The 16,247-nt window shown below is 37.5% G+C and overlaps 1 protein-coding gene across 10 annotated transcripts in view; it reads left to right on the top strand.

Moving 5' to 3' along the window:
- Positions 1-16,247, top strand: part of DOP1A (DOP1 leucine zipper like protein A) — a 124,471-nt gene that overhangs the window by 82,348 nt on the left and 25,876 nt on the right. For all 10 annotated transcript variants that reach the window (XM_055534901.1, XM_055534904.1, XM_055534903.1 and 7 more), the window contains 9 exons: positions 1,087-1,708; positions 2,373-2,647; positions 3,698-3,850; positions 5,770-5,870; positions 7,598-7,857; positions 9,448-11,437; positions 12,269-12,380; positions 12,490-12,672; positions 14,562-14,687. In XM_055534901.1, the coding sequence (XP_055390876.1) occupies positions 1,087-1,708; positions 2,373-2,647; positions 3,698-3,850; positions 5,770-5,870; positions 7,598-7,857; positions 9,448-11,437; positions 12,269-12,380; positions 12,490-12,672; positions 14,562-14,687 (3,822 nt within the window). The remainder of the gene's footprint in view (positions 1-1,086; positions 1,709-2,372; positions 2,648-3,697; positions 3,851-5,769; positions 5,871-7,597; positions 7,858-9,447; positions 11,438-12,268; positions 12,381-12,489; positions 12,673-14,561; positions 14,688-16,247) is intronic.

The raw sequence follows: 16,247 nt of genomic DNA on the forward strand, positions 1-16,247 counted from the left end.
TGTCAGAGCCTTAGCAAACTAATGGCCAGCACCCTTGTCCACTGTACTGGAATGGCTGTAGGGAAAGTGTGGAGGAGTGGTGGATAAGGTAGCAAGAAGCGCCCTTAGCTGTCTGCCTTCCTGGTTGGATGAGCGGTTGTGTCACTCACTGAGGCAAAGAACTCTGGGTGAGGCCCAGCTTTGTGGCAGCATTTAGAGTGTATATCTTCAGGGATCGTCCACTTTTTAGTCATCTTATTCAAGTTCAAATTATGCTCTGGCACAATTGCCCAAGGAGTTCATGATGTATACCGTTTTAGTTTACTTACTAAACCAGAAAATATGCTTGATGATTATACTCATCCTATCTTTATAGAGAAGGAACAGTTAATCTATTTTAGCTCTATTCTACTTCAGTAGTTGGTTCGTTTTTTGTTTGTGTTGTAATTAATTCTCTCTTCTAGATTATAAATAATTCCTTTTACTGCTAGTACCTAATGTGGCAAATAGTATGAGTTCAGTAACTGTTGGTTGAAAGAGTGTAAGAGTAATGGCAAACATTAAAACAGAACTTTTACATATTTCAGACAGAAGTTTCACTTTCATATGGTCCTGAATAGAAGACCTAGTAGATTTTATTTCTCGCTCTTAAAATGTAATTTTTTTAACCTTGCATGTCTCATTTCCATGCATTATTTAGACATTAGGAAAGTGATTTCATGAAGTAGATTGAATAAACTGTTAGTAGTTTGAAACAAGGATATAGATCTTAGAGAGTTTTATGTATACATATTTTGTCCTCAAGAACCTAAGCTTAAGTTATACATATAGCAAATAATAAATATAGCAAATAATAAATATTTCTTGAATGACTTTATATTAATATATTAATTAGAACTGTGTCAGTATTTCCTGTTATCATAGGTACATGAATCAATTGTAGAAACTGTTTTAAGAGTTAACCAGATGTATGGATTAAACTGTGAAATGTGAGTTAAGTTGTGAATAAGTCTAATCCATAGCTGACGTCTTTCAAAATGTGACTATTTTAATTTCTAGTATATACATGTAGCTACTCAGCCTCCTGCTCTTTTTACTGACTACCAGGTCTCATCAGTTTCTCTTGAAAATCCTACCGAAGTGTTCGAAGATGGAGAAAATCCACCCAGTAGTCGCTCATCAGAGAGTGGGTTCACTGAGTTCATACAGTATCAAGCAGACCGAACTGATGACATTGACAGAGAACTGAGTGAGGGGCAGGGGGCAGCTACCATCCCGATTGGGAGCACATCCTCTGAAACAGAAACGGCCTCCACTGTGGGGTCTGAGGAAACGATCATCCAGCCCCCTTCCATAATCGCTCAAGGGACGGCACCCCGAAGTGGGAAGACAGCCCAGAAAACCGCAATGCAGTGCTGCTTGGAGTATGTCCAGCAGTTTCTCACCAGACTCATCAACCTCTACATCATCCAGAGCAACGCCTTCTCTCAGGCTTTGGCTCCAGAGCATCAAGGGGATCTCAGTGGAGAACAGGGAGAGGTTTCGAACTGGGACAGGGATTCCCAGGGGGACGTAAAAGACAGAAATATAAGTAAACAAAAAACCTCAAAAGAATACCTCTCTGCCTTCCTCGCTGCCTGTCAGCTCTTCCTGGAGTGCTCCAGCTTCCCAGTTTACATTGCTGAGGGGAACCATACCTCAGACTTACGTTCTGAAAAATCAGACACTGGTAAGGTTGTCTCTGTTTTATTTATTTAAAAATATGTTCTATAGCATGCTTCCCACCCTTAAGGAATGCTCAGATATTAAAACTGGGATTTGATTTCTTTTTTTAGCCAGTTAATTTTTAAACGCATTGCTTTAATTTGTAAGTTTTTTAAAACAAAATACTGTCATTTTGAGGAGATTGATATGTTGGAGAATTTTGTGATCATGATATCTCACAGTTTGTTGGGGAGCAAGCAGACGTTAAGGAGGAAATTAACTCCTTTCTCTGGGAAAAATTAGTGTAACATTCAGATCTGCTGATTTCCTATATTATGACTAGCATCATATAAATTTACATTCCTTTAAATTTATGTATAACACACACAGAGGGCAGTGAGCTACATAAGTGAGCAACATATTTGTTGATTAATAAACTTTTTTAGGACAGAAAATGGATTGTGTGACTTGGCATAAGAAAAATACATATTAAAAAATTTATGAAATTCCTGTTGCTGCTTTATTTTCTTGAAGCTCTAGTGTATATGAGAAACCATGGTTTTGTTCACAGAGCAAGGCCTAAAGTTCTTAGATATAAGTGCTTTGTTTTTAGAAATTAACTTGGAAGACAGAATATGCGTGAAAGGTTCACTGTGATGGACTGTGTTGGCTTCCGGCTTCTCTTTCAGACTGGGAGCACGTGCAGCCTCCACTGTGGCTCCAGACGCTGATGAATGCTTGCAGCCAAGCAAGTGATTTCAGTGTGCAGAGCGTTGCCATTTCACTAGTGATGGACCTGGTGGGATTGACTCAGTCTGTGGCCATGGTCACTGGGGAAAACATCAACAGTGTGGAGCCTGCCCAGCCCTTAAGTCCAAACCAGGGACGAGTAGCTGTGGTGATCAGACCTCCTCTCACGCCGGGCAATCTGAGATACATAGCTGAGAAGACTGAATTTTTCAAGGTAAGTTCTAAGAACTACAAGCATGACTAAGACGACACTCAACCTGATTTGCTTAGCAGAGATTTCAAAGATGATAGTCAGGCTTAACTGAACACCTCTTAACATCATACTGTAAGGAAAAGATACCATGTACCATATTTGATCAGTACTGCTTAGCCAATCCTGTTCTCAGTTTTGTGAGGAGGAAAAAAGAATAAGAGGAGTATTGGGGTAAAAAGAAAACTTCATTTATACTGAAAAATATATTTCCAGCTGAAGTGGTTGTAACACTTTTGCTTTTCATAGAGTACAACCTTAGGTCTCCAAAATATCCAGAAAAAAGTTTTCCAACCCTAAATTGTATGATGATCATCTGTGATACATGCATATCCTTTGATTTGTTTCACAGCAGCACATATGATATCCTTGGCATAGAAAGAACATCAAGTCTATTTTGCTTAAGCAGGTAGATTATATATAAAAAATTTTAACCTTCAAGTCATTGTATCCCTCAGATAGTCCGTCCGGCTAGATTAAAGCTGGGCTATCATGTGGTGATGGTGAACCCTGATGACTGTCAGAGATCACCATGTGCTGTGTTAACACATGTAGCACTGAAATACACACAGCCTATTTTATGTTTTAAGAAGTTTGGATATTTGAACTATGAATTGTATTTCACTTTGCGACATACAACCATAAACATTAAACTTCCTTCAGTGTGGGGTTTACATCCTCTTAAAGATAGTGTATTCTAGCATCACTTTACTAAATGTCACTAAAATAGTGAAATGGAGTCTTATCTGGGCCCTGTAAAAAGTGCTAACATATTTGGTGCTTAAAGTAAATTTAGTTAAAGGAGTGTCTGTTGTAAGAGATCCTAAAAAACCTGGATGACAAGAAGTAAGCAGATGGAAAGCTACACTTTTAAATCTCATTTCAGCGACATAATGAGTATTAAGACCTTCTAGGTCAGGCAGTCAGAGGCTTGTTTGTACCTAATAGGAAATGTTTAAAAGTTCTCATTTACAATTGTATAACACTGTGACTTTTACATCTTTTTTTAAATAGCATGTAGCTTTAACATTGTGGAACCAGCTGGGAGATGGGACACCTCAGCACCACCAGAAGAGTGTGGAACTGTTTTATCAACTACATAACTTGGTTCCTTCATCCAGCATCTGTGAGGATGTGATAAGTCAGCAGTTAACCCATAAAGATAAGGTAAATTCTTCTCTGCTGGTCCTGTGCCCACCTTACCCCCTGCTCCCGTTATACTGAAAGGCAAACTAAGGAAACCCTAGGAAAATTGTGGCATCTAGTATCTGAATAAGATAACTTCATTCAGAATGATTATCATATCTTTAAAATAAATGTGTTCTATTCTTCTTAGAGGAAAGTTCTTTATAAAAAGTGACAGTAATCTGAAAAATCAAGCAATCCAAATCAAATGCTGGGTTTATTTTGTGAATTAGGAGTGGGGAGTGATGATTCAAGTTGTTGCTGGTCTGAGTTCTTGGGTCGTTTAAAGATGTATTCAGTGGTCTCCGTTATGAAACTGGTGGATTCATTTACTAATGTGTGTGAAATAACATTTGTTAGTTACAGAATGCTAATATGTGAGGTTATGGGCTTCCCTGATGGCTCAGATGGTAAAGAATCTGCCTGCAATGCAGGAGACCTGGGTTCAATCCCTCAGTCAGGAAGATCCCCTGGAGAAGAGAATGGCTATCCACTCCAGTATTTTTGCCTGAAGAATTCCATGGACAGAGAATAAATAAGGATTTTTTTATCCTATGTATATGAAGTGTGATTCATAAGTGTCAGTTAAAGATGGCTGAGTTATGAGCAGGCCTGAAAAGAAGCTGTAATGATCATTCTGATTGACCTGGTCAGGGTAACCCAATGAGGTTTGAGGTCTTCCTGTGTCTGCTTTCTTATATTAATAGAAAATTTTATTGAACAGCTTTTAGAAGTGGATTGCCCTCATTTTAAAAAATTCTAAATGCTAGTGAGTTTGAATAGGTTATATTCCAAAAGGCTTTCTATTGAGTAAATGAAGCATTTGGCAGCAGGGAAGTGGCAAATGGAGTGAATGAGAAGAATGAAAAGTTTATTCCAAGAGAAATGTTAATTTTCTAGTTCTCCTTCAATACATTCTTTCAGAATTGTTCAGAAATTTTTAAATAAAGCCTTGTATTTTAATGTAATAGTTTGTTTTATTTTAAGTATAAATCTAGGACAAATTATATCCCTGTTTACTTATATAACATTTCTAAGTTCTGAATAAGGATATTGTATATCCATGAAAAAATTAAAGTATCAGTTATTACTTTTTTTTATGTGTTTTTATTGGTTGATGTACAAATGCAAGCTTCATTGGAAAAGCACATATTAAGCTGACAGGAAAAGCAGGCATTCCTCTAACCTGTCACAGTTTAGACAGTTGCAGTCTGATTTGGGGAATTTTTTACTTGATGGATTCTACAAATGCTGGAAAAAGACTATACAATTTCTTATAATACTATAATTTCTACTAGTGCATTATTATCTAACATCAAATATTGATCATTCTAAATAATTTATTCTTACATTATTTTATTCATTGTTATCACATAATCTTTCCCAGATAATCCCAAAAGTGATGTAATAGTTCTTGTGTAGAAATAGTTTTTTTAAGTCCTTAAAATTTTAATCTAATAAACCAGCTTTATAAGTGATGATAAGTTCATTTGGAATTAATATATAATTTCTGGGAGCAAAAGCAAATTATATAGCGCCATAAAATTAGTTTTGACTACTGTGTACTTATATTAAAATGAAGGGGAAAGTGCTTCCTGTAGTCAAGATATAGTAACATGCACATTATTAGTTCTTTCCATCCCCTGTTATAACATAATCTAGTAAACTAATCACCTAAACTAAATAATAACTTATATGGCAGCATGAGATGATCCTTTAGGTTTAATATTTCTGTATATATTTAAGTATTTTGTGCATTTCTGTTTCCATAAAAAAATACAGCTTATGAGTACTGTGAACACTGAACATAATACTGTCTTAAATAGCAACTTTTTTTTTTTTACTAAAAATCACTCAATATATTCATGGATAATAAAATCATCTCCCATATTTGTCCTCAGAAAATAAGGATGGAAGCACATGCAAAGTTTGCAGTTCTTTGGCATCTGACAAGGGACCTCCATATAAATAAGTCCTCATCTTTTGCACGGTCTTTTGACAGGTTGGTTACATTTTATATTCAGGTGTTTTTGAGGGGACGTGAAGTAGAAAAGAGTAACTTTTATTGCTTTGCCAGGCCAAAGGGGCCACAGGGGGCTAATGCCCTCAAGATTGTATGACCTTTATATTCAGGTTTTATAGTAAGATATCTTAATGTTTCCGTTCTTGAATCCCCTGGCTAATTTGGCAGGAGTAGGAGAGAGCAATTTGCAGATTTTATAAAGAAATTTATAAATTATTTTTTTAATCTAAGCTGTATTAAAAGGCATGGCATTTTCATTTATCTAACCAATTTTCCCTCTGTATTTCTGGAGCACCCAGTACCCCTTCGTTTCATCGGGTGACCTCATCAAGTTCCTCCTATGTGCCAGGCACCATTCTAAGTGTCAGGGATATAGAAACAGGTGCAGCCTTCTTGAGTCTACATTCAGTGAAATTTCATATAAACAGTAGAAGGTATAAGTGTTTCTCTAACAATTATTCCCAATCTTGCCTGAACCAGACTTAGAATCTAGAACTAAAATATTGACACTTCTGTGGATCACTTCTGTAGATTCAAAAAATCTACAGTTAGCTGCCTGAGAGTGGTTTTGCTGTTTGTCTGGACTACATAGATGCCTCAGACACCAGAAATAAGATTTGCAGTAACTTCCAAGGAGATGCCATATATAGGTAGGTTTACATATATCAACATCAGATAGCAGGCTCACCAGCAAGTCTCATCAAGGTGGCCCCAAATCTAACTGTGCTTGAAGCCCCACTTAGCATCAGATGCTTGTTCTGCTGGATGTTATCTCAGCTGGTATAAAGCAGCATCACCATTCTCTAATGGTCTGCTACCGAACCCCTCTAGTAAACTGGGCCCTGGGACTGGGTACTTCACAAGTACCACCTCTAATTCAGTAACCACCTGTTCTCATCATGACAGTGAAGTTAAGTGATTTGCCCAAGATCATCATACATGAGATAAAGCAGACGGCCCAGATTTATCTTTGGTTTTCTGATCCCAAACCATACCTCCACACCTTTCACAAAAGGTCTTTCCTTGAATTAAGCACATGGCATTAGCTAATAAAGAGAATGAGAGCAAAGGAGCACAGAGCAACATGGAAATAGTGTTGACTTGTAGAGGGACTAGATTTAGTGATACAAACAGTAATATGGTGCTGAAACAGACTAATTCTCAAGTTTTTTTCTTCTGTTTTTTACAGTATTTATCTTATAGAAATAATGTATGCTTGTGAAATTTCAAAAAATACAAGTGTATGAGAAAAAAGAGAGGACTATTTTCTCCTTTCTCGTATCTTTTTGGTTTTCCTTGTGGCTCAGATGGTAAAAGCATCTGCCTACAATGCAGGAGACCCGGGTTCGATCCCTGGGTTGGGAAGATCCCCTGGAGAAGGAAATGGCAACCCACTCCAGTACTCTTGCCTGGAAAATCCCATGGACAGAGGACCCTGGTAGGCTACAGTCCATGGGATCACAAAGAGTCGGACATGACTGAGTGACTTCACTCTCTTTTTCTTTCTTTCATTGTATCTACTGAGACTGGGGATTAAGGTTATGAAAACTCTGTAGTCAAAAGTTATTCTGAAATATAATTACTTTAAAATAGTTAATTCAATGTAAGAAATACAACTTAGAGCAATGTTAATTTTTAAAAACTTAGAGTATTAAAACTAAAGTAGGTATTCTGTTCTTTGTTTTAATTATTGGTGTTTATTGTAGGTCACTGTTCATCATGCTAGATAGCCTTAACAGTCTCGATGGCTCCACCAGCTCTGTGGGACAAGCCTGGCTGAACCAAGTTCTGCAAAGACATGACATCGCAAGAGTTTTGGAACCGCTGCTACTGCTCTTACTGCATCCCAAAACTCAGAGGGTTTCAGTGCAGCGAGTGCAAGCAGAACGTTACTGGAATAAGGCTCCCTGTTTTCCTGGACAAGAGAGTGACAAGCATTTCATGCAGAACTTTTCCTGCAATAATGGTGAATATCACATGGAAGTAGAACAACTTTATTTAGAATTAAATTAATAAATAAAGAGAGAGGCGAACACACAACAGTGATTGTCAAGAGAACCAAACGTGAGAATTCCTCCATGGGCCGATTTTTTCCCCCTCTGCATGCGATAGTGCTGCTTGCGTGTGTCAGTTTGTACCTCATCACTGACCATCTTAGAGGACTTGGATCTCTGTTATCAGCTGACTCTCTCAGGGGAGGCATTAGCATAGCTCTGGTGAGAAACATTCTTCAGTATTAGCAAATAACCTGTAGACTTTATAGTCCTGGTCCTGCAGTGTTCTATAGATACTCCACTGGGAATCTATAGTAAGCTTTCAGTGCACATTTCAATTTCAGGTGTCATCTCCTTCATCTGTAAGATGAGGATGATTATACCCAGCTCTCAAAACTTCGTGGTGAGCGTTGGGTGTGGTCATGCTAGTGACATGCTTAGTGCAGTGACTGGCATATAAATGTTTGAAAAATGTTCACTGCTATGATTAATATTTGATAAGTATCTGCTATTACTATTAATAGAATACTATTACTAATAATAGAAATGAATAGACATTCACAAATTGTCAAATGATACCCTCTATAATACACCAGTAATGGCCCCTTAGATTATTGTACTTTACGGACAAAAGAATCAACTTCATTTATCTCTCTTGTAAAATAATCCTGTAAGGTCAGGAATGAAAAGGTCATGTTACTGATGAGGCTGGGGCTTTCTCAGTCTCACAGCTGGTAGGTGGTGAAGTTAGAACGGAACTGTGCTCCTGCTTCATCTTGAGTGTGTTTCTACAGAGCAATGGTTCCTTTCTCTAGCTTCCTTTCCACAGCTTCCCCTGAATCCTCTTAAGAACATGCTCCACTCTGTTTATCGCCAGCACTTCTTTGCATTAACACTTTGCCTGCAGTAGTTCCTGCCTGTCTGCTGAATTCTCACCTCTCTGAGATCATTCTCAGACCTCATCTGTGGTGTCATGATGCTTTCCCTGAATTTGAAGCTTATGATTTTGCACTTCTTGCATGGAACTAAGCCTTCCACCCTCTCTGAAGAAATGCTCCCCTAAAGGCACAGAAATGGGTATTTGTGAGATCCCCTACTCGTTTTAAAACTTCTCAGAGTAAAGAGTGATGTTTTTTCCTTTTCTCACGCTCTTCTCCTCATTTAGGGCCTTACTTAAACTAGATAATTTATAAATGCTTGTTGAATTTTGTTAAAATCAAGGAGATTATGTATTTATATATTAACTATATACTGAACTATTTTAAAAGAATGTCGTATTTGGGGATAAGTGCAACGTTTTATATTTTATCTCTGTTAAATGTGCTATTTTGTTTAATTCAGTTGAATAATAGCCCTTCTAATGTTGAATTGTCTTTATTAAATTCTAATTAATAGTCATCTACATAATTTTCTAACTTAAAAGGTCTAACATATTAATAAACGTTTTAATAGAAAAATATAAGTAAATAATGAAAGTAATGATTAAAAAATCTTGTTTGGTTTACATTTCAATTATTTTAATGTATTTTGTATTGTTTTTCTTTACTCTCTTTCTTTGCCAGTAAGCCAAGTACAACTCATGGCATCGAAAGGAAATGGTGAAAAGACACTTACCATGGACGAAATGGAGAACTTCAGCCTTACTGTTAATCCATTAAGTGACAGACTGTCCCTCCTAAGTACCAGCAGTGAGACAATCCCTATGGTTGTGTCTGATTTCGATCTGCCAGACCAACAGATAGAAATACTTCAGAGGTCTGACTCGGGATGTTCTCAGTCCTCTGCTGGGGACAACTTGAGTTATGAAGCCGATCCTGAGAGCATGACTGCACAAGACGATTCCCAAGCGCCAAGCGCAGGCTCCCCAGATGATGATGTTCAGCAGGTGGTCTTTGACCTGATATGTAAAGTTGTCAGTGGCCTCGAAGCGGAATCTGCATCAGTGACATCTCAGTCAGAAATTGAAGGGCTGCCCCCGAAGGACAGTGATGTGGATCCAGGCGAGGAGGTGACTAGCAACGAAGATCAGCCTGCTCAGCAGAGCCAGAGTGCTTTGCTGAATAATGACAGTTCTCAGTTTCTGTCTGTGTCTGCAGAGGGAAGCTGTGAGTGTATGCCAAATGGAATTTCCAGAAACAGCTCCTCACCTTGTATTTCAGGAACCGCACAGACTTTCCACGACTCTTCTGTTGCTTCTACAGAAACCAGATGTCGACAGAGAAGTCACAGTAGCATTCAGTTCAGCTTCAAAGAAAAATTATCAGAAAAAGTCTCCGAGAAAGAAACAATTGTTAAGGAGTCAGGTAAACAACCGGGAGCAAAACCTAAAGTAAAACTTGCCAGAAAAAAGGATGATGACAAGAAGAAAGCTTCAAATGAAAAACCCAAGCAGACCAGTGTTTTCTTCAGCGACGGTCTGGATTTAGAGAACTGGTACAGCTGTGGCGAGGGAGAAATTTCTGAAATTGAGAGTGACATGGGTTCTCCAGGATCACGAAAATCTCCCAATTTCAACATCCATCCTCTCTACCAACATGTGCTTTTGTATCTCCAGTTGTACGATTCATCCAGGACTCTGTATGCTTTTTCTGCCATCAAGGCCATCTTGAAAACTAACCCCATTGCTTTTGTAAATGCCATTTCAACCACTAGTGTGAATAACGCATATACGCCTCAGTTGTCTCTGCTTCAGAATCTTTTGGCCAGACACCGGATTTCTGTTATGGGAAAAGATTTTTATAGTCACATTCCAGTGGACTCAAATCATAACTTCCGGAGTTCTATGTACATAGAAATCCTTATTTCTCTGTGTTTGTATTATATGCGTAGCCATTACCCGACTCATGTCAAGGTTACAGCACAAGATTTAATAGGCAATCGAAACATGCAGATGATGAGCATCGAAATTTTGACACTCCTCTTCACCGAGCTGGCAAAAGTCATAGAAAGCTCAGCAAAAGGTTTCCCTAGTTTTATCTCTGATATGTTATCTAAGTGCAAAGTTCAGAAAGTGATTCTTCACTGTTTGCTGTCATCTATCTTTAGTGCACAGAAATGGCACAGTGAAAAGATGGCAGGTAAGAACGTGATTGCCGTGGAAGAAGGTTTCTCAGAGGACAGCCTGATCAATTTCTCCGAAGATGAATTTGACAATGGCAGCACACTCCAGTCACAACTTCTCAAAGTGCTTCAGAGGCTCATTGTTCTCGAGCACAGGGTAATGACTATCCCTGAAGAGAATGAAACAGGTTTTGATTTTGTGGTGTCTGATCTGGAGCACATCAATCCCCATCAGCCCATGACTTCTCTTCAGTATTTGCACGCCCAGCCGATCACATCTCAAGGCATGTTCCTCTGTGCGGTGATACGAGCTTTGCATCAACACTGTGCCTGTAAGATGCACCCACAGTGGATTGGTTTAATCACATCTACTCTGCCTTACATGGGAAAAGTTCTCCAGAGAGTGGTTGTCTCTGTGACACTACAGCTTTGTAGAAATTTAGATAATTTAATTCAACAGTACAAATATGAAACAGGATTATCTGATAGTAGGTAAGAATTGATTTTTAATTTTGTCATTATTGGCATTTTTTACATGTATGACCACTTCATCATCTAGAAAGTCAGTTGCAATTTGGGTAAATAAATTAGAGGTTATTGTTAGGTTACACGTAGTATGTTGTTTTCATAAAGAAGAAAACTGAGGAATAGTATCCATAAAAGAATCAAGAATGGAAAACAGAAGGAGTAGATTAACAGGACTTTTTTCCTCCATAGAGCTGAAATTAATTTTGATGCTCTTCTTGACTGAGCTGGCAAAAGTAGCAGAAAGCTTTGCAAAGGGTTTCCTTGGTTTATCTGACATGTTGATCTAAGTGCAAGTTAATGTCACACTAAAATTAATTTAAAATTATGAATAATTCTTTTCCCATCTGATTTTATTTCTTGTTTTGAATTTTCATTGTCTGGTGTCAAATTTTATATGTATCCCCAGGCCATATTCAAAATTAATCTGTCAAAATTTATCCAGGTGTTTAATAGACTAGTGTCTGGTTTATCTCCTGTGTGAGCTCAGGTACTGGATATAAGAAAACTGGCTGTATCCTTTAATACTGATATGCCTGCCATTACATAGTTGCCAGAGATTTGCTGGCTGTATTTATTTATTTTGTTTAGAATTTGTTATCCCCAAAGAACTTTAGTACATTTAATGTGTCACACTTATTTTATTAGATGAGGATATAAAAGCTCCTAATTTATTTATTTATATAATATTTATTGAGCCCTTACTGTGTGCTTAGTGCATGCTGGACATTTATTATTGATGAAACACAAACTTCTTGTTCACAGAACTTGTGTTCACATGGATACGTTTTCTTCCAGGCCTTTGTGGATGGCACCAGTTACCCCACCAGATATGATTCTTACCCTTTTGGAAGGGGTCACAGCCGTTATCCACTACTGCTTGTTGGATCCTACTGCACAATATCACCAAGTAAGACTGCACAAATATTTGACTGGTTTTTAAAGACTATGAGGCCTAATAAGTCCCCATTTGTAAACCTCAGTAAATAATATGTTTCTTTTTCCCCTGACTTTGATAGCTTTTGGTCAATGTAGATCACAAACACCTGTTTGAAGCCCGCAGTGGAATCCTCTCGATCCTTCACATGATCATGTCCTCAGTGACACTGCTTTGGAGCGTGCTGCATCAGGCTGATTCTTCGGAAAAAATGACCATTGCTGCATCTGCCTCTGTTACCACTATTAACCTTGGAGCCACAAAGGTTAGATAAGTCACACTTCACCCTTGGAGCTCAAGAGTCTATTTGACAACTCTCCTAGAGATTATGTTCCAAATTTGTGAATAATTTGAGTAGTATTTATGATACTCTGTGTGGATTGTGTAATTAGTTACCAAGTAATTTTAACTATTTTCTTGAAACGACATTTAAAAAATCACACTTTTTAAGCATATATAATACTTTTTTTTTTTTTTTTTTTTTTAGTAAATTTGAAGCGCTATAGTACTCTCACCACAATCTAATGTTTCAACATAGCCGTCACCACAAAAAGATTCTTCATGCCCATCTGCAGGCACTTGGTTCCCATCCCTAACCACCGTCAACCCTTAATCTGTTTTCTCTGTATATCGATTTGCTTTTTCAGACCGATTCCTATAAAAAAGAAATTATATATTATTTGATCTTTTGTGTCTAACTTCTTTCATGTGACATAATATTTTTGAGATTCAGTCATACATGTTATAACTTTATTCCTTTTTTTAGAACATTTCAAGCTCACCTTTTAATATGCAAATCTCTCCTGGAAAATAGTTTAGCAATATGTACAGAGATCTTTAAGTTACATAGTTTTTGACCTAGTAATCTTCTTTAGTAATGAATTCTAAAGTAATCAAAATTATGTAAATATGTATAATATTTATTATAGCCTTATTTATAATAAATATTATGGGCTTCCCTCATAGCTCAGTCAGTAAAGAATCTGCATGCAATGCAGGAGACCAAAGTTCGATTCCTGGGTTGGAAAGATCTCCTGGAGAAGGACATGGCAACCCACTCCAGTATTCTTGCCTGGAGAATCCCATGGACAGAGAAGCCTGGCAGGCTACACTCCATGGGGTCACAAGAGTCAGACACGACATAGCAACTAAGCTACCACCACCACAGTCTTATTTAATGGCAAGAAAAAAGAGATCCTGAACAATAAGGGAATGGTTAAGTAAATTATTTACTCAGTGTTACATTATGTTGCCACTAGCAATCATGGTTTTGAAGAATTCTTAGTCGATGTAAAGTGCTTAAAAGTTTAGTAAAACAGGAATTTTACATAATTGAACAAATATTGTATTTCTAATTATGTTAAAAAATAATCGGCAGAAGAAGGAATAAAGAAAATTCATGAACTAATACTGATTATCTCAGGATGATGAAGTTAATGGTTGATTCAAAAATTTTTTTCTTCTTATACTTTCAGATATTTCCCAAAGTTTCTTCTTTATATTTAGAGGGAAATTATGTGATTGTTTAAAAGCATGTTTGCTATGGCCAGTCATCAAATTGATATCCCTCAATTATCTAATCTTACTCCAGATCTGACTTCTTAGACTTGGGAGTCATGGGAGCATTCCTGGCACTGTGGAGGAAGGCTGGAAATCAATAGAAAATTTAAATAAAATGATGTTTTATTTTAATATTTGGATTAAACTGTTACAGGTTATTTGTTTTCCTTTTGAATTAAAATGACTATAGTTGCATCTCATAACATTATTAAACTTTCCTCCACCATTATTTACCACAGATACCATTATCTACCACTCCAGTATTCTTGGGCTTCCCTGGTAGCTCAGCTGGTAAAGAATCCACCTGCAATGCGGGAGACCTGGGTTTGATCCCTGGGTTGGGAAGATCCCCTGGAGAAGGGAACGGCTAACCACTCCAGTATTCTGGCCTGGAGAATTGCATGGACTGTATAGTCCATGGGGTGGCAAAGAGTCGGACACGACTAAGCGACTTTCACGTCAGTTCACTATCACGATTTAGGTGGTAAAACAAACAAGTTCTATATATTCTTCTAAGAAAAACTAAAAGTGCAGTCCAGTTATTAATGCTTTCATAAATTTTAATGCACTTGTAATTTGCTCAAATTTTTTTAGAACTTGAGGCAGCAGATCCTAGAATTATTGGGGCCTATTTCAATGAATCATGGTGTTCACTTTATGGCTGCCATTGCCTTTGTATGGAATGAGAGAAGACAGAGCAAAGCCCCCACCAGGACCAAGGTATGGGTTTATCTTTTCACTTGGTAAGCATATGGTGAATACATGCTGAGTTTCAGTTTTCCATTAGTTGCAACGGGATTAGGGGCTGGGATGGGGTGGGTCGCAGAAAAGTAAGTTTGTCTTCCAGTTTAGATAATAATATATTGCCTAAATTTCTTAAGTATAAAAGATACTTTATGTGAAAAAAGAAATTCATATGATATTAACACTGTAGCTGTATAGAAATGGTAATCATATACAATGTGTTTTTTAAATGATAGTCATTTAAGGTGCATAGCAAGAGTATGGAGAGAAATTTTCATCTTGATTAGCTTTTCGTTACAATGTGACTGCTTAAATGTAATTCATATATTGTCTTTAGATTATACATGTGGAAATTTTGTTGCTTTGTGAGTTTGAAAGCTCAAAAAACTATTCTGTATTGGATATAAATACTGACTCACTAGAATACTAAGGCTGTTAAATAATTTATTCCTATAAGATATGTGATTTGTCTAGCTGAAGGTTTCTAATCTTATTTTTGTGCTGATTTCATATTACATGTATGCTGACACATTTCAAGTAATAAAAAATAAACATTCCGTTTATATGACAGTTTGCATGTAAGGATTCAGTAGTAGATATTACATTGGACGGAATTGAGATCTTGGATTATTAAAGTTAGTTAAGTACATGTGCTTTAACATGGCATATTGAACACATGCATTTTTATCTTCCCTCTTACCAAAAATGAGAGTGAAACAATTTTAAATGACAAAACCTACAATGACAAAAACTTGGGAGGGGTAACCACATAAATGTGGCCATAAATGTCATATGACCACAAGTGTCAAAAAGTTTTGCATGACGAAAAACATGTCTGAGTTATAACTGACTTAGATATCAATATCAGTTTTCTCTGCTCTACTGATTTGCTGCAAGCAAAGGATCAATTACTGATGTAAATCTATAGACAGTCTGGAAGTAGAAGTATCAAGTACTTCTAAAGGCAAAGAGTTAGGATGGGGCTGAAATATGGAGGACTGATTGAAAGTTTATAGTTCCCTTTTCCCAACCCAAGCAGCCACCCATTCCTCTTACCCTACCCCATCAGGATACTGGAGTCAAATTTACTTTGTGAAGAGTTTATGAAAAGAGACTCTTGATCCAAGGGCACAAGGTTCACAGTTCAGTTCATTTGCTCAATCAGTCCAACTCTGTGACCCCATGGACTGCAGCATGCCAGGCTCCCATCACCAACTCCCAGAGCTTACTCAAATTCATATCCATCGAATCGGTGATGCCATCCGAACATCTCATCCTCTGTTGTCCCCTTCTCCTCCCACCTTCAACCTTTCCTAGCATCAGGGTCTTTTGTAGTGAGTCATTTCTTCACAGCAGGTGGCCAAAGAATTGGAGTTTCACCTTCAATATCAGTCCTTCCAATGAATTTGCAGGACTGATTTCCTTTAGGATGGACTGGTTGGATCTCCTTGCAGTCCAAGGGACTCTCAAGAGTCTTCTGCAACACCACAGTTCAAAAGCATCAATTCTAATTGGAACTCAGCTTTCTTTATAGTC

Source organism: Bubalus kerabau, chromosome 9 (genome assembly GCF_029407905.1).
Source record: "Bubalus kerabau isolate K-KA32 ecotype Philippines breed swamp buffalo chromosome 9, PCC_UOA_SB_1v2, whole genome shotgun sequence".
Lineage (NCBI taxonomy): Eukaryota > Metazoa > Chordata > Mammalia > Artiodactyla > Bovidae > Bubalus > Bubalus kerabau.